General features: G+C 46.1%; 1 protein-coding gene across 2 annotated transcripts; it reads left to right on the top strand.

Annotated features, from left to right (window-relative positions):
• The first annotated feature begins 5,266 nt into the window (after nucleotides 1-5,266).
• On the top strand, nucleotides 5,267-9,590 carry LOC100823425 (serine/threonine-protein kinase PBS1). Of its 2 annotated transcripts, none has more exons than XM_003579608.4 (5): nucleotides 5,267-5,716; nucleotides 6,061-6,260; nucleotides 6,616-6,805; nucleotides 7,996-8,387; nucleotides 8,882-9,590. In XM_003579608.4, the coding sequence occupies exons 1-5, from the start codon at nucleotides 5,542-5,544 to the stop codon at nucleotides 9,338-9,340; spliced, it is 1,416 nt and encodes a 471-aa protein (XP_003579656.1). In that variant the 5' UTR covers nucleotides 5,267-5,541; the 3' UTR covers nucleotides 9,341-9,590. The 2 variants fall into 2 exon arrangements, with proteins under 2 accessions (XP_003579656.1, XP_024311871.1); XM_024456103.1 differs by lacking the exon at nucleotides 5,267-5,716 and adding an exon at nucleotides 5,737-5,924.
• The last annotated feature ends 13,377 nt before the right edge of the window (nucleotides 9,591-22,967 follow it).

The raw sequence follows: 22,967 nt of genomic DNA, 5'->3' as shown, positions 1-22,967 counted from the left end.
CCCTTCATATATGATGTCCCTGTATGTTTTACCTAAAGGAGTTAAGAAACGGTTAGATTTCTTTAGAGCTAGGCTGTTATGGCAAGAGGATCAAAATGTCAAAAAATATCACCTTGTGAGTTGGCCTGTGATCTGCCAACCCAAAGAATAAGGTGGTTTGGGTGTTGTGGATTTAACAATTAAGAATATTTGTTTCCTTGGTAAATGGCTGTGGAAACTTGAGAATGAAAATGGTATTTGGCAACACATGTTAAGGGCTAAATATATGAGCAAGAAAACTCTAGGACAGTGTGAGAGGAAAACTGGTCAATCTCATTTCTGGAATGGCTCAATGCAAGTTAAGGATTTATATAATAAATTTTGTGGTAAGACTATTAATAGTGGTAAACAAACTAGATTCTGCCATGATGCTTGGTTAGATGGTATTGCTCTGAAAGATAAATACAGTAGACTGTTTAATATTTCTTTACAGCAAGATATCACTGTTTTGATGCGGTTAGTACTAACTTCCAGTCTATGTCCTTTAGAAGAAATTTTAATGTTGATACTTTCCAGTCTTGGCAAGAACTAAAGGCTAGCTGTGCTCATATTACCTTTACTGATGGTCATGACGGCAGTAGGTGGCTGTTAGAGAAAAATGGGGTTTTTTTCTATTAAATCTTTCTATAATGTTCTGGTAACTCAAAGAGTTAATTTTTCTTTCAATCATTATTGGAAGCTAAAGGTTCCTTTAAAGATAAAAGTTTTTATGTGGTTACTTGCAAAAAACAGTATTCTGACTAGGGATAATCTGCTTCAGAGGGGATGGAAAGGACCTAGTGGTTGTGTTTTTTGTGGTTGTGATGAAACAATAGACCACTTATTCTTAGAATGTCCTGTAGCCAAGTTCGTTTGGAGGGTGGTGTGTTGTTCCCTGGGAATCAGCAAAGGGCCCTCCTCCATGAATAACATGTATAGATGGGTTTCTGGTTTCCCCTTTTCTATTCATAATATAATCTCTATTGGTCTTTCTGTTGTATGTTGGTCTATTTGGAAAGCAAGGAGTTTACTTTGTTTTCAGAACAAAAGTCTTGGTGATCCGGCTAACTTGGTATTCTCTGTATGTTATTGGTTGGACTACTGCACGTCATTACAAAACCCTGAATCTCGAAGGAGGTTGCAGAATGATGCTGTGGTGCTGCGAGCAATGGTGACTAATGTGCTTGGTAGATCGCATGGCTGGGGTTTATTGAAGCGTTTGGCTGCCGGCTGATGGTGTGCTGCCTGGCTTGGTTCTTAGACTGTTTTGGTCCTTGTGTTGAGCACTTTGGTTTGCTCCCTGTGATGTATTGGTTGTTTCGAATTTGGCTGGCAGTCGGTAGTGCTGTCAGTTTTTCTTTTTTCCCTGTTGAACCTCTAGAACACTGAACCATGTTGGTTCCATTAATTGGAATCGGGAGCGTGCTCCTTTTCTCTAAAGAAAAAGTGGTTTTTGTGTTGGCCTACCTAACCTAACTTTATATTCATAGAGCTTTTTTTTACATTGTTCACTCACGTGCACTGATTACTGCTGTACTAAACATGTTAATATTACAACAAAAGTTTCAGCTTAGGTAGTCCCTCCGATTCTAAATTAGGATCGGAGTTGGTATGATTCTAAATTAGGATCGGAGTTAGTATCTCTGATTGGGCTGATTTCGTATTCACTTCAAAACGCATTGACTATTAACCCTTTTCCTATGCCACATTTTTGAATATGCAGACATTCTTGTGTTGCTGAAGTTACTTTTGGTTTACTTTTAAAGTGATATAGGCCAGAAAACAAATGGTGCTAGGATGTGCTAATCAGTGTTGAGAACTGAAAATATTCTGTTTTACTGCATGTTAATTTCAGACACCAAATTTGGTTCAGTCCGGACTGCATTGTTTTTCTATCATTTCATTTTCGTATGCTAAGAACGATAATAGTATATCAGTATATCCAGCTGGGACTTAAAACATGCAGTTACTATTTTTCATGATCCCAATGGCTGACTAGATTTGATTAGGTTATAGAACTAGTTTGGCCGGTCTAGGAACGTCTAGCTAAATATGTGATGCGGCTTCTACAGAAAGCTAGGTGAGGGCAGCTTCTAGGAGAAGCCGGTCCTAGAAGCCGAAAAGAACGCAACCATAATATTTCATTCTTGCTTTGTGAGAAGTCTTCATGACAGGTACTGGTTCTTTAATGATCTCTTTGGATTCTTGTTGACAAACACTGAAGCAGGATGTGTAGATTCAGGTGAAGATTCTAACTGACAGCTGGCAGAGACTGATGACTTCTCAGAATTGTCATTACTAGATCTGTTCTAATCTGACATTCTGACAACCTGTGAAATGGAAGATACGAAGAATAGACGAGATACACAAAGTCTCAACAAAAAGATTTTTTTAAAAGATTTTGAGTTGAAGCAAATTGATAGCTTTTGTGAAAGGTAACGTTTTAGTTCTTCAACAAAGCATAATACACAATTTTGAACAGAAGGTTTACTGAAAACTTTAACCTAGATCTGACACATCATACTAAGGAAATTTAGAACACATTATTTCAAACAAAAACTACAATCTAAGAATAGGGCTTAAGATTCATTCATTGTTTTACTCGAAGATTTAAGCGTACCCTGGAGATGAAATTTGGTGAAGAACGGGGGAATCACCTAGCCCGACTCGTGATTCCCTAACTCGGCAAAGGAACTCACCTAGTGTAACAAACGAGGTATAAGATAGGTATGCTACGAGGAATCGATCTATTGCATGATCTTTCTTCACGGGTCGATGCAAGATAGCGATGGCGCTGATGAACGAAGACGCTGAAGACTCCCGTGCGAGAGAAGGCGATTTAGTGTTTTGCGAGAGCATCCAAGTGACAGGGAAATGACTATGGTGAGTTTGGGTTTTCATCGAGGGGTGGGGTAGGTGGCTTTATATAGGGGTTTAAAACACATGGAAAGCAGATCTGGAGCTTATCCCAAAGGTTTCGTCAGGGTTTCCCATAATGGTTAAGATACCTTTGGGTAAGTTATTTACGCTGCGAAAATCTTGAAGACCAGTGGTCATCCGGAGACTCCGGTAGTCTAGCGTTCTTCAAAACTTTGAAGACTGGCATTTTCAAAAACCAAAACTTCATTTGACGACTCGATTCTTGCATCATCGACAAGGAACACGATGATATCAGAATCCACATGAAAATCCTTTCTCTATAGAATAACAGAAAGGGATTAGATTAATGGGTTCTAAGATGTCTTTAGTTTCATTTTCATCCAACAGTAAGAGGCAAAATCTTTGAACACAACTGAGTGGATGAATTTGAATAATGAGGTAAATAACCGGTTTCTAAACCTATTGATGACAAACAGATAAACAAAACACCCAAGACAATGCATATGAAGTAAACATGAATGCAAGAGTATTTAGACATGTGCAAAGCTTCAAGTGACATTCTGGAAGATATTTTGTTCACTCAGGTCACTCAACCTTGTTTTGTCTAGAGGCTTGGTGCATATATCTTCAAGCTTTGGTTTCGAAAATGCGAGTCTTCAAAGTTTTGAAAAACCCCGGACCACAGAGTCTCCGATGGACCGCTGGTTTTTAAGATTTTACACTGGAAATATCTTATCCAAAAGGGAATCTTAACAATTTTGGGCAACCTAATGATACAACCACAGCCCCTAGAACACTTACACCTCAAGTACCGGAGATACATGGACCAATTACTAGAGCTCGTGCACGACAACTAAATTATCAGGTACTTTCGTTCCTCGGTACTTCATTTAATATTAATGAGAATATGCTGCTGCCTAAGATGGATTCTTTTATGTGTTTTAGGAATGAAGGACCTAGCTTGGACCTCAAGGATCAGCGTTGGACAGCAAACCATGGAGGTGACAGCAAGGTGACGGGAGCTAGCTCAAGTGATGATTTCAAAACATTAAAACTGCCATAACGAGAGATGAGAAGAAGGCCGCATCCTCTTCATCAATGGGATTTCGGCCAAGTGGAGGATTCCCCCTCCAATGGGTATCTATGGGCCAAATATGAGGGTTATAACCTTGCTTTATTGGGACTAAGGCCATGTAATAGGGTCTAGCCAATTTTTAGATGTTTTCGTTGTGTTTTAGGAGAATTCCTAGGCCGTTTCGGAGTCCCTCAAGGCCTGGCCGAAAACCACCTAGTTCCCCTCCTATTTATACCCCACGAGCCCCCCTATGAAGCCTCGGGTTTTGTTTAGTTAAAAGTTAGCCATCGCTACTACTTCGTGTAATCGCGTGTGTTGGTTAGACCACCTGTTTTACCGCTTTCGGAACCCTAACTTATCGTCTCGTTAAGACATTGGTTTGATATAGTATACTCGCAATTTCAGATTGCATCTGCTATTTATTTTGTTCTTGCTTGTTCTTCAATTGCTTGCAGGAATAAGGACCTTCGTGGTCAGGTTGATCGTGCCACCGCGTGATCAATAACCCTCCGGAGGTGGTGTATCTATTGCTAAGGCGCTGCCTCTTAAGCCGTAGTCGGATCGTCAACGTCACCTCCTACCAAAATCGAGAGTTATCAATCTCATTGAAAGATCAGGACACCCTCAAGGCTATCACAAATGGAGGGAGTACTCAAAATCAGTGTCCCTCCTTTTAAAAGGGGCCTATGCCACGTAAATTGTAAAATCACTACCAGAGTGCATGTGCAATGTTTGTTTCACGTGTGTAAATTTATTTAAATTTTGCAGACTATTATTTTCTTTTACTCCATCTGTCCAATATTGACTGACTCAAATTTGTTTAAATATGGACGTATTTATATACTAAAATATGTCTGGATACATGTAATATTTCAGCACTTAATATGGGATGGAGGGAGTATTAATTATGTTCCCAAATATAAAAAGTTCTAACTTTGTCACAAGTCAAACTTTTTCGTGTTTATTGAAAAATATACCAATATGTACAAATATCAAATAAGTGCACTGTAAAATATATATCTTGTCAAATTTAATAAAACTAATTTAAATTTATGGATGTTTGTATATTTTCTTATAAACTTTAAAACCTTATTTTGAGAAATGGTGAGTATCGGTACTCCGTAATAGACTAAAATAAGTACCCACGTGATCTTTATGCGAGTCAGATCGTTTCCTCGCAAATGAGGCAACCAAATCACGCCATATTCTGCCGAAAAAAATATGTCTGAAAATGACAGTGAAGTCCTAACCTCCCATAGTAGCTGATTCTTACCAACCCCTGAAGGCCTGAACCAGAAGAGAAGAGAAAGCCTGCTAGCGTCGCCAAAACGGCAGCAACAAAAAAAGCCGAAACCGAGCCGACGCCCCGGGCGGCTCACGGAGTCCACCCCCAGTCCCTTCCTCCTCCTCCAAGGGATCCCGCCTCCCACGCCCGCCTCACCGCCGTGCTTCCGCCTGCCGATTGGGTCGTCCTCTGGTAGGGGGAGCTCCTGGCCGACACGAATCCCCGGCGGTTGTTGCGGAAATGCGGGTTTTCCGTGCGGCGGGGCGTTGATTGGTGAGCTGGCATGGGTTGCTTCTCATGCTTCGATTCGAGCTCCAGCGAGGAGCTGGGCTACCCCAAGCATGGCGGTGGCGGCGGGAGTAGCACTGGCGGACGGGCCGCGGCGGCCTCGTCCTCCGGCGTCGGTGCCCGGGAGGAGAGACCCATGGTGGCACCGCGTGTCGATAAGCTACCCGCAGGTGCGTGCGTCTCTCCGATCGTCCTTCTGGTCGGTTGGTGGCAATAGGTTCGGATCCGTGGATGGTTTGATGTTCCCTGTTAGTCTCTTCTTGTTGCTTGGGCTAGTTGGTTGGTAACGATGGACAGGGTGATTCTGGTGAATGGGATTGAGGAAAAAGACAGGAATGAAGTGTGGTTAGTGATTCTCTTAGATCTTTCAGATAGAAGGTACATATATATGAACTACTAGGATGATTTCTCAAAATTCATTAGATTATAAGAACGATGTTCAATTAGAATTATGTTGGTGTCTTGCATAGTCGTGATTGTGCCTTGATCTGCATGACGATGTGAATATTTGCAGGGGTTGAGAAGGCGAGGACGAAAGGCAATGCCAGCATGAAGGAGCTTTCAGTTCTCAGGGATGCCAATGGCAATGCCCTCTCTGCACAAACATTCACCTTCCGTCAGCTTACAGCTGCCACGAGGAACTTCAGGGAGGAATGCTTCATTGGCGAGGGAGGGTTTGGACGTGTTTACAAGGGCCGTCTCGACGGAAGCCAGGTAATTAGATTTGTTTGCAAAGCTTGGCTTGATTGTTGTTTTTGCGTGTGTGTATCTTGATTCTTGATGTTAAGTACTGAGGTTGCTTGGTTGCATCAAAGGTGCCATTGATTTGTCTAGGACATTAAAAAAAAGCAGTGTTTGCACATGACTGGTGGATGCCCACAGGCAAAAAAGTCCATGTACACTTATAGGCATATCAGATCCAATAGACTGTCAGTGGCTGTTTTGTTAACTGGGCAAGATGAATTCCATGAAACAGTTTGTGCATACCATCTGAATCAAGTATGCATATTAAATCATCAGATGGGGTATGACATTTGCAAATCTGAAATGTTTAAAGCATCTTTTGCAGGTTGTTGCTATAAAGCAGCTCAATAGGGATGGTAATCAAGGTAACAAAGAGTTCTTGGTGGAGGTCCTCATGCTCAGTTTGTTGCATCACCAAAACCTTGTTAATTTGGTTGGCTATTGTGCTGATGGAGAGCAACGCCTTCTTGTGTATGAGTATATGGCCCTTGGATCATTAGAAGATCACTTGCATGGTAAGATTATTGTTTTCTATTTTCTAGTGCAGATTAATGCCTGTTAAGCTCCTATTGATGTTTGTGTGGCTACTGTGTAGATGTGTGCCACCTTTGTTTATTCACATGTTTGTTTCAGTACATGTTGTCAACCTGCTAGGCTGTCTACCCTCTATCTGTCCACCAACATATATCATTACTCCATGTGCATGATTCTTTCCTTGAATGTGAGACATTTTGCTCCCAAGTCCTTCTGTCCATGCAGTGGTACATAGCATGAACAGTACCAGTAGTTCTTTCTGATATTGTCAATTGCTGGTCCCACCTTTCCAAAAACATATTACCATTACCTAAATATAGTAGGATGAACTTGCTGTATTTGCATGTTGTTTCTTAGCATGGTGTACATTAACCTACTACTAATTTAGTCATGTCAATCCTTCGAGAAATGCATGCTACTGCTGCATATGTTCTATTCTGGGATATATCGGAAGAATGTAGATTAGGTACTAAGGTTTACTGATCTGTTGTTCTTCGATGTCGTCCATCTGTGTAGTTTATTGGTGACCAGTCATGCCCCTTGTGTACTTTGAGTGCAAGATATAATTTCTTTTCGACAGGCAGGAGTGCAGGACAGAATTCAATGTTTGAAAATTGAATTCCATTCAAGTCCATTTTGCAATCAATCTCATTGAAATGAAATCGAAGTAATTACTTTTATGTTAGAGTCAGTTGATTTGTCTGGTATGTTACTCTCTAAACAAAGGGACCATGCCAGTTATGGCATTGAAGAGTATACTTTGGGACCAGAGAATAGACAATTTACTAGCTAGTCAGGTGTGCCAATAATTGGAGCCTAGCAAAGAAACATATTATTCTTGACAAAACAGGAAGTAACGCTGTTCAAGACTCCTCAATGGATCTGGTGTGCTCTGGTCAGCGTGTGCCCAGAAAGGACATCACAGAACTGTGCACCAGGAGCATTTTCTTTTGGACCAATGCTGAATGTTGGGAACTGGAAACCACTAGCATTTTTATAAGAAAGTGTCGTAAATGCAGTAATTGCAAAAACTGTGCGCAAGAGACCCATTTGTATAATTCTTCCTTTTAACCTTTTTCCAAGTAAATGTGCAGTGGTAGTAATACTATCAACAGTGAAATATTTTTTACGGGCTAAATTAGCTTTTGCTGGCATGTAATACTTGATGCAGATCTCCCTCCTGATAAGGAATCTTTGGACTGGAACACTAGGATGAAAATCGCAGCAGGTGCCGCTAAAGGGCTGGAATACCTTCATGACAAGGCACAACCACCAGTTATATATAGGGACTTCAAGTCATCAAATATTCTATTAGGTGATGATTTCCATCCAAAGCTGTCGGATTTTGGTCTTGCCAAATTGGGTCCTGTCGGTGACAAGTCTCATGTCTCTACTCGTGTGATGGGAACATATGGCTATTGTGCTCCAGAATATGCTATGACAGGGCAACTTACAGTTAAGTCAGATGTGTACAGCTTTGGAGTTGTATTGCTTGAGTTGATTACTGGTCGGAAGGCCATTGACAGCACCAGACCACATGGAGAACAAAACCTCGTGTCATGGGTAAGCTATGTTTAAATTATGCATACATCATTTATTGCTATTTCTATCCAGTTTCCAGCTGTCAGAGTATGTATCTACGCATCACCTGTTGATACCCATACATCATATCCCAAAAGATTTGTTTGGCAAGTCGGTAGCTAATAGTGATGGGAAGTTGGGGATGAAGTTTAAGGCTGTATTTAGACTCTGCTAGGTACACGTTGTGATAGAAGAATGATTATGATTATGTACATCAAGTGCTGGGAATGAATTCTGAAGTGTGTTGTTGCTTTTGCACATTTTACATATAATATTTGTCCATTCTAAATTGCTAATGGATATGAGTAGAAGCTATGTTTTTCCTTGCAAAAATAGAATAGAAACTATGTTAGGAGTAGGAGTGTGGGAGTAGGACACAGAAACTAAATGAGCAATGAATACCCTTTGTACAATGTTTTAATATTCCATCATAGAATCGATTGTGTTTAGTAATGCTATTCTTGATCCGTTGCCAGGCACGCCCTCTTTTCAGTGACAGGCGGAAGCTCCCAAAGATGGCTGATCCAGGGCTGCAGGGGCGATATCCCTCACGTGGGCTCTACCAAGCCCTTGCCGTGGCATCAATGTGCATTCAGTCAGAGGCTGCTTCTCGCCCACTTATTGCTGATGTTGTGACTGCTCTTTCATACCTAGCAGCCCAAACATATGATCCTAACGCCATCCATGCCTCAAAAAAAGCAGGCAGTGATCAGCGAAGTAGGGTTGGTGACAGTGGAAGGGTGCTCCTTAAAAATGACGAGGCAGGCAGCTTCGGTGACAAGTCAGACCGGGATGACTCCCCAAGAGAGCGTCCTCTGGGGATCCTGAATGACAGGGAGCGGATGGTGGCTGAGGCAAAGATGTGGGGTACGAATTTGCGGGAGAAGACGCGTGCAGCTGCCAATGCACAGGGGAACCTGGATTCTCCAACATAAACCGGATAGCAACAATCATCAAGTCACGGCCTTGCTTTTTCTCTGTGTCAATTGTGTTTACTTTCGATTGGCAGGGAAAGAAGAATTGTGTGCTTCTTGATGGTTAGATGTACATTTCTAGGGGTTAAACAAGAGGAGAATTGTGTGGCTTTGAACTGGATATGGTTGTGCCTGTAAATTCTCGGAAAATTTTGCGACGGTGGAGAACAAATTTGGAATCGAGTCTGTCGCCCCTGTTCTTGTTTTTTCATTTGTGAATTTCCATTGCGTTTTGTGATTTCAGTTAGTCTTTGGGGGGTAATTGGTGTTCTTTGGTCTAGAGGGAGGCAGCTTCAGGATTGTTTGGCGTTTGGACTTGCTGACGGCGTGTTTTGATTACGATATATGTTGCTGTTTACAGGTAGTCATATATGTTTCTTGTGGCTCGGTCAAACTCCATTTTCGGATGGAGAAAATTTCTGATTCCGCGCTGGTTGCGGGATCGCCCCCAAATATGGCCATTTTGCTTAGTGCTTTAGTGCTAGTCTCTACGATGATAAACATGGCAAGGTTGGTGCCCATATAGTTTCACCGTTGAAAAAAGTTTAGAAAAACTTGGCAATTTCAAGAGCGGATCGGTGTTATGGGGGCTCGGGCTCATAGTCATAGGCCCTGATATTATGATGTGGGAGCTCAGCGCAGAGCCATTCCGTTTGATGCGAACCTGTTTGCGGTCCAGCGCCTCTCTATTTCGTGACGAGCTCGCATAACGCAACGTTAGTTTCCGTAATTTGATTGTAAGAAAACAGTCAGATAGAATCTGCAATTCCGTACATGGTCGCACACTCAGGCTCAGCAATAGTCGCTCAGAATCGCTGCGCGCGGCAGCACGTCCGGCGGAGGCGCTCCCTGGTGTCGGCGTCGTCGGCGGCGCCGGAGTTGCCCTCCACGAACCCGAAGACTGCGGCGAGACGCTCCACGAGTCGCCAAAGAAGCTGCCCCGCGGGGCCAACCCGATCGACACCCCCGTCGCTTGACGTGGCCTGCAGCAGCTCAGGCTTCTTGAGCACCTCGTCGACGTTCGCCGTCGGTGTGGCGTGCGGCTGCATTGCTCTTGGACTTGAACGTACGTGCGTGAACAATGTGAGGTCGCTGCAGTTCTCAGGAGGGACCGGGGCTCGCGCCAGGGTGCGTTCCTTAGGCTTATATGCTGACCGGAAGAAGCGAACCTATCGTTTACCGTGTCGAACTCGGACGGCCGGACTCGTCGCGTGTGATCTTGTGGTCTGACTCTTTCCTTTTTCTTCGGAGGGTGTTGTCGTCTGACTTGTGGCATTGCCAGTCCCAGTCGAGCTCGCGTTGGCCCCTCGCCGGCACCGATGCGGACACGTGTATCTGTACCGGACGGATACGGGCACGGGATACGTCATTTTTTCAAAATCAGGATACACGGGTACGTTTGAGTAATTTTAAAAATAAAAAGTAAAATCAATATTGTTGAAAAGTTATCCGAATCCGTTATCAACTCTGCTAGACGTAGCAGTATAGGTTTGTGTTTTGTGTTGGTATACGAGTTGAACTCGTTTTCCTTGTCCAATTAAGACTCATGTTTATTGCCAGTTACATATACACCATGTATTCGCACCTAAAGACGGCATATCATCTTGTGCTTGTAATACTCTAACATAAATGAAGTTGCGCTTTCGTGCGTCCGTGTTTTTTTGTTGCAAGGGTTTTCACGTTAAAATTCGTGTCTCTTGTTATAGTTTAATCTTTCTTTTAACAAATGGTATCGGAGCCAAGATTTTGAATTAAATTTACGAAACACTTTGTGGAGTTTGTACGAGTTCGTCCCGCCGAGTTCCCAAGCCGACAGGAAATCAATCCCGTTCCGCTGCTATCGCCGAATCAAAAGACTCTGGTCGATTTGGTCTTCCACTCGTTTCATATTCGCGGCCGGGACGGACAGAAGCAAGCCGACTGTGATTATTAGAAGACCGCGCAGCAGCCAGACAGCAGAAAACTAAGCAGACCGAAGCCGAAGCAAACAAGCGGCAAAAGTAAGTTCCAAGTAAGGCTGCAGCAGTACTAGATCGCCACGTGAAAGCTAAATCAACTTTTGATCCAAAATTGCCGAAGTCCACACGGTGTCTATCAGGTGCTATTAATTCGGTTTTTGCTCCGCAAATTAATTCAATTATCTCCGGCTTGTACTACTTTGTGCATCCAGTTTTATCTACTCATGGCTAACATGAAGTACAACCTTCCGTTGCTGGATCGTGACACAAGGTTTTCCCTATGGCAAATCAAGATGCGGCCGTTATTGACGCAAGCCGATTATGATGATGCACTGGATGGATTTGCGAAAAAAAAGTCTGCTGATTGGACCAATGAGAACAAGGAGAAAGAGGATGATGCCCGAGTCACCATTGTTAGCAAACAAGATTCTGATGGTGATGTTCTCGTTATCTTTACCGGTGATTCCAAAATGAGAGATGTTCGGGTTCTTCATACGGCATGTACTTTTCACATGACTCCGCACCGGGAGTGGTTTGCAACATACCAAGCTATGCCAAATGGTTATGTGTTGATGGGCGATGATTCGCCGTGCGAGATTGCATGCATTGGCACCGTTCAAATCAAGATGTTTGATGGCACTATCAGAACTTTGTCGAATGTTCGTCACATTCCAAGTTTGAAGAAAAATCTTATCTCTTTGAGAACTCTTGACAATAAAGGGTACAAGTATTCAGGTGGAGATGGGATTGTCAAGGTCACAAAAGATTCTCTTGTTGTGATGAAAGGTGATATGAAGGCTGCAAATCTTTACCACCTTCGTGATACGACAATTACTGGTAATGCCGATATGATGACAAAGCCAGTTTCTGCCAATAAGTTTGAGCTTTGCTCAGACTTAGTTGGTATTACTTACTAGTCCCATGAATTTTGACGCACAAGGTGTTTATGATCATTTGTTTGGAGGTGTTTACTTTCCTCGACTACTTGAGGAGATTCGGCTCAAGGTGGAGATTGTTGAAAAGTGATCTGAATCCGTTACCAACTCTGCTAGACGTAGCAGGATAGGTTTGAACTTTGTGTTGGTATACGAGTTGAACTCGTTTTCCTTGTCCTATTAGGACTCATGTTATTGCCCATTATATATTCTCCATGTAGTCGCATCTAAAGACGGCATGTCGTCTCATACTTGTAATACTCTAACATAAGTGAAGTTGCGTCTTTGTGTGTCCGTGGTTTTTTTCCACAAGATTTTTCATGATAAAATTCGTGTCTCTCGTTTATAGTTTAATCTTTATTTTCGTAACAAACATGAAACATGAAATTGTGAAATAATCAAATGAAGTTCAAGTTCAGCGATGCATAAAAGCACAACATAGCAAAGACAAACGGCAGGTCTACCTAAGTATTACTGCCGTCATCTACCTCCGTCATAGCCCGGTACCTCGCCTGCCGTGCGGATCGATCTAGATCGAGGGGTCCTCTCCCCGCGAATCGCTCTGCTCCGCCTTGGCTCCCCGCCGCGTCCCGGGTGGACGCTGCCACCAACACCGTTGTCCGTCGGGCCCTTTACGCCGCCAACCTCCCCGGTCGGAGACTCGCACGTCGTCCGCAGCTAAAGAAAACGAATCCTTCCGTTGTCCGTCCACATCTCTCCACCTCAGACCTAATCCAGTAATCCTCTTCCATGGCTCCTCCCCATCTTCCTCCGCCACTGATGGCAATGGAGGGCATCGCCTCCTCACCTACCCTAGCGCCGCGGGCAGCAGCCGCCTGCTGGCGCCATCCCATGCCATGCTGCCGCTCGCTTTCTCCCTCGCGCACAACACAAGGCCAGGCCATTGCAGCTGGCATCTTCACCGACGAAGGTGCCCCAACTATTGCAATAGGAGACTGGTAGGCGAAGCTGCGGTGCGGCCCTCTGATGCCGCATCCCAATCAAGAGCAAAGGCTTGTTGGAATTTTGGGTTAGGCGCAGTACCCAATCTGAAATTAATTTCTGAAAAATCTCATCGAAATTATCTAATTATTCAACAAGGCTGTGGTGTACCCTACTGCGCGCGGCACGGCCCAGAGCCGGAGTCCACGGTGGCTGCCGTTGAGGAGGAGCCTGAGGAGACTAGGCTCGGCAGAGCTCTGACCCGGAGATGTGCATGCTTCAGGCCCGGTTGGACTGCTGTTCTCACTAGCCGTGAGCTGCAGGCATGAGGCAAAGCGAGGTGAGGCAACACTGATGTGCATGCTTCATCGACCAAATTCTTCAGTGTGATGAGTGTCAATTTGTTCTCTTTGACCATGCAGAGTTCAATCTTGCTCCATTCCTTGTTTCCTTATGCGAGCAGTAGACCACTAAGTTTAATTACTGTTTTTGAAGTATCAATTCACAAAGGGCAGAGCAGTTTTTTAAGAAAGTAATGACGCTTTGGTTAATACCCATTGTTCCAACCGCAAAAAATAATATAATACATACCATTATTAAAAGGGTAGAAACGTGAATTTTCATGTGCATATGTTTAGGAGGCCGTGGCAACACACGGACACTGTACTAGTAACTACTTATGTCGTTATACACAACATATCAAATTTAATTAAGTTTCAGCTGGGGTGTATCCTTAAAGACTTTCAGATGTATCGACCGAGTTTCCATCTTTAAATTTTTTATTTTTTTCGTTTATTCCATGGATACTCCAGGCATACGTATCGAAGTGTATCGGATATGTATCCCGTATCGGATACGTACGGGACACCCATCCGAGCACAAAAAAAATGAAGTATAGGTGTTTTCGAGGTTGACCCATCAAGGCAAGGATGGTGGTATGGGTCTCAGGCCACTCCCAGCGCTCGATTCTTGGCACGGCAACATAGGTAAAACGCTGACGTGGCACTGCAGTTTTTGAAAAAAAACAAAGAACCAGTTCTTCTCTAAACGGTGTCCCATAGCTCGTAACCCCACGCACATTTACTGCCTTCATCCCGTCTGGCCGGCGAGGGGCTATTTTTCTTTCCTTTTTCCCTTCTTCCCCGATGGAAACCAAACCCATCTCCAAATCCTCGCCGCCCTTTCCGCCAGAGATCGCTCCTCCTGCCGCAATCGTCCCTCCGCCGCCAGAACTGGCCGCTCTTGCTGCAGTCGGGCTTCCGCCGCCCTTGCTGCAGAGCACGCCGCTCGATCGTGCCGCAATCTAGGCGGAGATAGAAGAGAGGGGGAGGTTGCTCGCCGCTGCCTCGCACGCCATCGCCCGCTGCTTGCCATGCCTCCTTGCACGCCGCCTCCAGCCCTCAACGCCGTCACCCGCTGCTAATGCTCACGCGCGCCAGCTGCCGCCGTTGCTCGTCCGAGGGAGAGAAGAGAGGAGGAAGAAAGAGAAGCCCACCACTGCTTCTCGCCAGAGGGAGAAGTCCACCGCTGCTGCTCGCCAACGCATGATGGGGAAGGCATGTGGGGTGAGAGAAGATAGAGAAGACAGATACGGGCTTGCGAAGCTGGGCGCGAGGTGAGAGAAGACAGATACCACTACTACAAAACGGTCTACATGCAACGGCACATCAGTAACGGGTCCGGCATGATCATTACTGATGAACCGAGCGGGCACCGCCCGTCCCCGCCCAGCGACACATCAGTGGCGGTCGCACGACCCGACCGCCACTGATGAACACTCATAGCTCACGAGTTACATCAGTGACGGTCGGTTAAGGGCGATCGCCACTGATGAATCATGCATCAGTAACGGTCGGCCCAGCGTGATCGTTACTGATGTGTCCACGATTATCAGTAACGGTCGCAAAAACCGCGACCGACATGATGATCGTCGCGTTTTAAATACACTGGGAAGAGCCGCAGCTGGTCGCGCCGCGCGTCGTAATGGACCAGCTGCGGCCCCTTCCTCTCCGGCGACGGCGAGGTGCTGCCCGACCACGCCATGGCCGCCGGCGAGCCCCCCAGGTAGCCCCTCCTCCCTCCCCCCCCCCCACGCCGGCGGCGCCGCCTCCATGGCCGGCGGGCGGCTAGTGAGCTCCGATCTTCGAGCCCTAAGCTTCCCTCTCCCTCCCGATGTCTCTCTCCCCCTCGATCTCTCGCCGGCCTCCAATTTCTCTCCGAATTTCCCCAATTTCAAATTTTTGAGCTTCGCGGCCGCCGGCCAAAATGCGGCGTCCTCGTCGTCGCCTGGAGCTTCTCTCTCGCTTGCGAGCTCTCTCTCCCTCCTGATCTTTCTCGCCGGCCTCCAACTTCTCTCCGAATGTCTCTAATTTCAAACTTTAGTTAGCTCCGGTTAATTAGCACCTTAATCTCCTTGTCAATGATTAGGCTAACTATTTTGCTTTTTTGTTTTCTTGTGTATTGTGTTGTAGATCGAATGACCGTTCTTGGATGTACTCCAAGGAAAGAATCAATGCTCGATGGATAATCGAATGGACGGTCTTTTTTGGAGTCGCGAAAGGTGATATGGAATGAAAAAGACTTTTGATGATGCGTTGCCCATGTCGCAAATGTGGAAACACATGCATGATGAAGCCTGAAGATGTTCAGATGCACGTGTTGGCATCAGGTTTTGTGGAAGGTTATTCTCGCTGGACTTGTCACGGTTGATGTCGGTAGCGGTAGCGAAGATGATGATGTTCTGCGGTATGATCTAGCGAATGATTCCGAGGAAGAAATAAGGGTCGATGAGGAGGCTAATGTGGAAGGTGAAGGGGCTCCACGTGGCAGGATTGCCGTAATGCTAGATGACCCGTACCTACGGGACCAGTTTGAGGACTCCGAAGATGAGGCGGAGTCTGCTCAGTTCAAAAAATTGTTGGAGGACACAAACACACCCTTGTATGATGGAGCTGGCGAAGAAAACAACGTGCTCGAAGTGACGCTCAAACTTTTGAGGTTGAAGGCAGCATCATGCTAGTCAGACAAGGGCTTCACGAACTTGTTGAGTTACCTTGTTTCGGTTTTTCCACAGCCAAACAAGTTGCCCAAGATCACATACGAGGCGAAGAAGATTACATGCCCGCTCGGATTGGATTGCGTGAAACATCATTCATGTCCAAACGACTGCCACATATGCGGTGCATCGAGATATAAGAAGAAAAACGCCAGAGCTGGCGAAGATGATGGGGAAGAAGTGATGAAGGGCAGGCCGGCAAAGACTGTCTGGTATCTTACGGCAGGTGGCCAAGTTGAACGTTTGATGCAGAACGTTAAGGACGCGAGGTATCTCATCCATCACGATCCGGCGCATGCTGCATTCGATCCTGATGGGCACTACCGTGTGGAGGAATCTGGGGTCCTAAGACATCCTGCCGATGAGACTCAGTGGAGGAACTTTGACACGGCATTTCCGGATTTCGGGGCAGAGCCCAGAAACCTGAGGCTCGGTCTCAGCATTGACGGGATAAATCCTTTCGGAAACATGAACAACAAGCACAGCACATGTCTAGTGATTTTGTTTGTCTACAACCTTCCTCCATGGTTAATCATGAAGAGAAAGTACATCCACATGTGCATGCTCATACAGGGTCCAAAGCAGCCGGGAGCTGACCTAAATGTGTATCTGCAGCTAGTGAAGGATGAGCTGAAGCAGCTTTGGAACACTGGCAGATTGGTTTTGGGACACAAACAGGAGGCAGTACTTCACGATGAGAGCAACGCTTCTGACCTGCGTGCATGACTACCCCGCGAATAGAAATACTTCATGCCAGGTGACACATGGGTACAAGGCCTGTACAAAGTGCGGGGAAAACACGACATCGGAGAAGTTGCCTGCTTCATCCAAAATTGTTTACATGGGCCACCGAAAGTGGTTGGATGCTAAAGACCCTTGGAGGGATGACAAGGAAAGGTTCAATGGGAAGACGGAGCACGGGACAGCGCCGAAGGAGAAGTCTGGTATGCAAATCCTCGAAATTGTGAACGATCTTGAGGTTGTCCCCGGAAAGATTGCTGCGAAGAAATATAAGGAACCTGAAGGCGTCGTGTGAAAAAGGAGGTCCGTATTCTGGGACCTGGAGTACTGGGCACATTTAGAATGCCGTCACAGCATAGATGTCATGCACGTGGAGAAAAATGTATGCGACAGCGTGCTGGGGTTGCTGATGAACATTCCAGAGAAGACGAAAGATGGACCCAATGCACGGAAGGACCTAGAACTCATGTCTATCAGGAAAGAGTTGTGGGGCAAAGATCAAGTGTCGGCAGCCGACAAGAATGGTTTCGTGACGGTTACTACGCGGTGGCGTCTTGCATGTTACAACCCGTACAAAGACGAGTTGCATAGGATGTGCCAGTGCCTGTAGGGCATTAAAGTCCCATCGAACTACTCATCAAGCATCAAGCATCTAGTTGACATGAAGAGTCACAAGCTATCTGGCATGAAGTTTCACGACAACCATGTCATACTCACTCAGTTACTTCCAGTTGCAATCAGAGATATCATGGAGCCGCATGTAAGGGAGAAAATCATGAAGCTTTCTGACTTCTTTGATAGCATCTCGCAGAAGTCAATCACCATTAGACGATGCTAGATACTGAAGGATAGTATGATACAGATTCTGTGCGAGCTCGAGATGTTCTTCCCTCCATCATTCTTCGATATCATGGTCCATCTAATGATCCACCTATGCGATGAGATCTTGTCCCTATGGCCCTCGTTCCTGCATAACATGTATGGCCCTGAACGATACAACGGGGTTCTGAAGCGATATGTTCGTAACAGATCGCGTCCGGAAGGTAGCATCGTGGAAGGCTTTAGGGCAGAAGAGTGCGTCTCAGGACAGTAAAAGCACGTATCAAAATAGTGGTGTAGTCATGACTTCTGAGACCGCGACCGACGACACAGCAAAACCAAAGTGTTCTTCGGCGTTATCGAGGAGATTTGGGAATTGGAGTACTCGATCACAAAGATCCCAATGTTCCGTGTAAGATGGACCAAAGGTGACAAAGAAGAAAGTCACAGGTTCACGATGATGGTGCTACCTCCTGAGATCCCTCGTGAACAAGTTGACGTGAGAAAAATCCCGGCAAGAGAGGAACCATGGGTCTTTGCTAAACAATGCAAGCAGGTTTTCTACATAGACGACCCGGCAAATAAAGGCCGTGTCGTAGTAAGAAGAGGGAAAAGAAGCATTGTTGGAGTGGACGGAGTTACTTCACAAGAAGACTACGAAGGTTTCCATGATCCGACGACCGCCGCAGATGACAAAGAAGCGGAACGCACGATATTAACGACGAAAAGGAGAGGGAAAAGAAGAAGTGATGGGAGCGAGAGCGAGAAAATACCACAAAAACCCTACCTCAGAAGCAGTTCTGCGAGGAGTCAAGGTATGACTTACCGAATGAAGGAGAAGCACTAGTAGTCACATTGTAAAAATGTACTCGTACTGAATCTTAATGCAAACTTTGTACTAAGTGAAATTATATGTGAAACTTTGTACTGGTCAAATACTAGAGAAATGTGTGATCGATGTACTTTTGTGTATGCATGTTAGTACATGGCTTTGTCACTCCCAAAAATTCAATCCAAATTTAGCAAAAAAAACTAGACAAAATGCATTAATTTATTCATCAAACTTCAACTTCATCTATCTCAACACATCAGTAACGGTCCCCTAGTTACTCGCCCGTTACTGATCAGTGTATGCACACATCAGTAACGGTCGTGTAACTAGGCGACCGTTACTGATGTTCTGTTGAGCATTGCTCACTTGAGCACATCAGTCGCGGTCGTTTTGTTCCGCGCCCGTTACTGATGATTGAAGGAACATCAGTAACGGTCGCGTTCCTTACCCGCCCGTTACCGATATCTATGGGGTATATAAGGGAACCGGCCGAAACAGTTAGAATCATTCTCGCCTACGCGTCCTCCCTAACCCGAGAGACCAGCCATGGGCGCTTCCTAACCCTAGCGAAAGCGCTGCCAGATTTTCGCACTGCCGCCGCCGTTGACCCCCCGCGCTGCCCCGAGCCCGACACCGACGGCCTCATCCTCGCCTCCTTCCTCCTCCGCCCCGGCCGTCTCCGAGCCTGTGCCACACCGAGTCGTCTTCCTCTTCCCCGCCGTCGACCCCGCGCCACCGAGCCGTCTTCCTCGACCCACAAGGTGCGCGCTCCCTCTGCCTCCCTCTCACTGTTAGGGTGGTTAGGGTTGAATTTTAGGGTTAGGGTTCACTGTTAGGGTTAGGGTTTACTGTTAGGTTGCTTCTAGGGTTAATTCACTGTTAGGGTTCTACGCAGAGAAAACAGTTACAAGTGCTAGGGTTCACTAAAATTAAAAATGTTGTATGATCTGCTCCTGTGCTCCTAATCCTTGTATGATGTTCACTGAAATTAAAAATGTTGTATGCTTTATACATGTTTAAGATTTTAGCTATATATGTAGCTCTACATAATTTATATGCTGCAATATACATGTTTGTGTGATGCAGTTCATAAATTTAGGGTTTCTTGCTGTTAATTTAGGGTTAGGATTTAGGAAAAGAAGCATGTTAATTTAGGATTAGCATTGTAGTTTGTAGTAGTGGATAATTGAGTTAGATGGGCACACATATTATGAATTTGATATAGGGTTAGTACATTGTAGGGTTAATTAAGGGTTAGATGGGCACACATATTGTAATAGCTAATTTGTAACATGATGTTTTATATGCTATATACACATGAGTATATAGTGGTTTTATATGCTATTTTGGAGAATTGAGTAATGAATTGTGGGCCCGACCATCGTGTCGGGTCATTGGAGAAGGGGCCGGCCATTGTGCCGAGGGGGTACATATGCGGGTGGGTTTTTTATGCAGGTTTCGAGATCCTAGTAGAGAAAATTTGCTAGTTTTTTAGCATAGGTCATGCCGAAATTTTCGGCCGATATATATTTGATGGTTTTGATGGCACATAGGTACGAAATAGGCAAGAGTAGCCAGAAACCAGTTCTTGATCGGGAGGAGGTAGATCGTGTCGATGAAGAGTTTTCATTGGGAGAGCAAATTGCCAGCTCTGGCTCAGGTAGCTCTCGTTCAGAAGAGCGCGACAACGAGCGACGGGTGGAAGAGAGTAACCCGCAACCTTCTGAAACTCCCGCTAAGAACCAAAGGAAGAAGACGCTGAGGGGGAGCCACAACTTGAAGGAGTTCTATTACGTGGTCACCCGGCACTCTGAGAGAGGCCGTCCGGAGTCGCCTGAGAGGGCACAGAAGGCCTTCGCAACGACCTGTGGAGCCGTTGCACGCAAGTATTGCAAGATCATCGACGAGTAGAGTGACATCTCCCAAATCGTTAGAGACACGTGCATCGCGGACGTTGCAAGGAGGTTCCAAGTCACCGACGAGTGGCGCGAGCGATTCCTAGTGGCCGTCAACATAGCAGTCCGCAATGGACTTGCTAATTGGAAAACCACCTCTAGAAAGTGGATGGACAAACCGTACGAGATCATCAAGAAGAAATGGCCGTCGGTAACTGATGAGGCCGAATGGGAAAAGTTCAAGAAGGAATCGTCTGACCCTGCCTTCATTGCGAAGAGTGAACGCATGAGGGCGCTGTGCTTGAGGAAGCCCTTAAACCACAGGCTAGGGAGTGCAGGGAAAGAGGGGAAGAAGAAGGTCTGGCGCAAGCAGGACCGAATTCTCGAGGCGGCAGGCAGGGTGCCTTCAGTGCATGACATGCTGGAGGACCAACGTGCTAGAGAATATGCACGTCAGCACACGACACCCGAGGAGTGGGCGGGCATTGAGCCAATGCAGCCGCCTGTTAAAATTTTTACGGTAAGGGTTCACGTGCATTTAGTTGTTTTCGGCGTTAATTATGACACTCCTGATCCATATAGAATCATGTCCTGTCTTATATGATAACAGGAAAATGCCCACAAATGGGAGGAGAGCAAGAGGTCAGAAACCTCCGACAACTCCGTGTAGAGCAAGAGGTGGGAGTCGGCTGTGACCGCCGGCTTGCAAAAGGCGGAGCACACGGGCCGTGTTCTAGGAGAAGGCGAAGGGGCCTGCTGGGATAATTATTTCCCGCCATCTCCGAAGCGAAGCAGGTTCCAGAAAAAGCTCCCCGCTTCTTCTGAGATAATAGAACAATTTAAGGCGGAGGCGCGAGAGCAGGCATCTATCGTGTCTCAAGAGGTGTCACGGGAATATGCAGTGCAAGCCGTCCATCATTTGGTGTCGGCATTGGCCAAAAACCACCCCACCCTTGGCGCCATACTCGGGGGAGGAGTGGAAGGTTTGAGGAACCTCCTTCCTCCTCTTCCCCCGTGAAAGAGCACCCCGCTGAAGAGCAGCGCCGCCTCCGACACACGTATGGAGGACGAAGAAGACACCTACACCCTAGGTTACAGCTCGGCTCCTAGCATGGACAACGCCCCCGCTAGCCAACCTTCCCCAAGCGAGGGCAGCCGGGATAACGATCTGGGTCCGAGCAACAACATCCTTGTAAGCAATCTTTTCAAACTCTTTTTCACTCCTTATCTTCATGAATAAAGATCTTACACACATATGCCTTCTTCTTGTTACGCGCAGGCACCGGTGAAGTGTCGTATCCACGTTGATAAGCCTGGGAAGCCTGAGAAGCCTGTAGGCGCCATTGGCCGCCTGATGCCCAGACAATCACCGCCACTGGTGCACGGCATTCTCATGAACGACGCACAAGTGAGTGTGATGGTGGACTCCGTGGTCGAGGAGCATCGGGATTATGCTATCCCGCTACCTCTGGAGGAAGACGTGGATATCCTAGGCGGTTGTCCAAACTACCGAATTATGTTGCCTAAGAGCTTGGTATCTCTCTACAACTAGCATCGGCCCTCTATGACTCCATCTCCCTCTGCCCACAAAGGTAATTCTCATTCGCCGTTCGGCCTTTCCCCTAGGATACTTCCTCCTGTCAATGCCAGCAGAGATGAAGAGCGGGCAATGTCGATGCCTGCACAGCTCAAAGATAGCCAGACCACAGGGTCGGCACAGGCTGGAAGCGTCCCTCCCACCTTCTTTCTCTTGGGTGCCGCTGAGTCCATGGGTGGCCACAAGATCGATGACAAGTACAAGGCGGAGGAGCAGAAGGCATGGGACAGTAAGAGGAGGCATAAAAAGAGGGGGCGCGGCGGCAAGACCATCAAGGAGGCCTCCAATGTCACTCAAGATGAGATGCACCATGTGCCTGACATAACTGGAGTCTGGGAGGACAATAGGCCTGGCATTCTCATCAAGAATCCATATCAAGGCCAAAAATTCAAAGACGGATCTCGTGGCTAGGGAGTTCGATCGGGTGCTTCTTTACTATCCTGGAAGACCGATGGTCACCAAAGATTCCCTGCGTGCCGTGTCCAGAGAGATGCAAGAGCTTCATCAGTTCTACATGCAAGCATCAGCTGGTTCTCAACAGCATGCCCAACAGATCAATGTTAGAATCCCAAAAGACTATGGCTTTTTTGACCAAGAAACCGGGAACATTCAGGAACGTCCTATCACCTTTGGTGTGGAGTTCAACGAACTATTTCACCTCTTCAATCGCCAAAAGCTTGATATTAACCTCTTAAGGCTGTGGTCTGCCTACCAAATAAGAGAACTGCGGCGATTGGAGGTAAAAAAAGTAGCCATTCTAGACCCCGCGATGTTCAACTACGGTGACATCGGTCTTGAGCCAGAAAAGGATGCC

The sequence above is a fragment of the Brachypodium distachyon genome, chromosome 5, assembly GCF_000005505.3.
Source record: "Brachypodium distachyon strain Bd21 chromosome 5, Brachypodium_distachyon_v3.0, whole genome shotgun sequence".
Lineage (NCBI taxonomy): Eukaryota > Viridiplantae > Streptophyta > Magnoliopsida > Poales > Poaceae > Brachypodium > Brachypodium distachyon.
This window is presented reverse-complemented; position numbering and strand designations above follow the sequence as displayed.

Bases quoted from the DNA above. Each gene is read 5' to 3' on its own strand.
- LOC100823425 (XM_003579608.4), top strand. From the start codon at position 5,542: ATGGGTTGCTTCTCATGCTTCGATTCGAGCTCCAGCGAGGAGCTGGGC. The intron at 6,261-6,615 runs GTAATTAGATTT...CATCTTTTGCAG, and splicing joins GCCGTCTCGACGGAAGCCAG to GTTGTTGCTATAAAGCAGCT. The intron at 8,388-8,881 runs GTAAGCTATGTT...ATCCGTTGCCAG, and splicing joins AACAAAACCTCGTGTCATGG to GCACGCCCTCTTTTCAGTGA.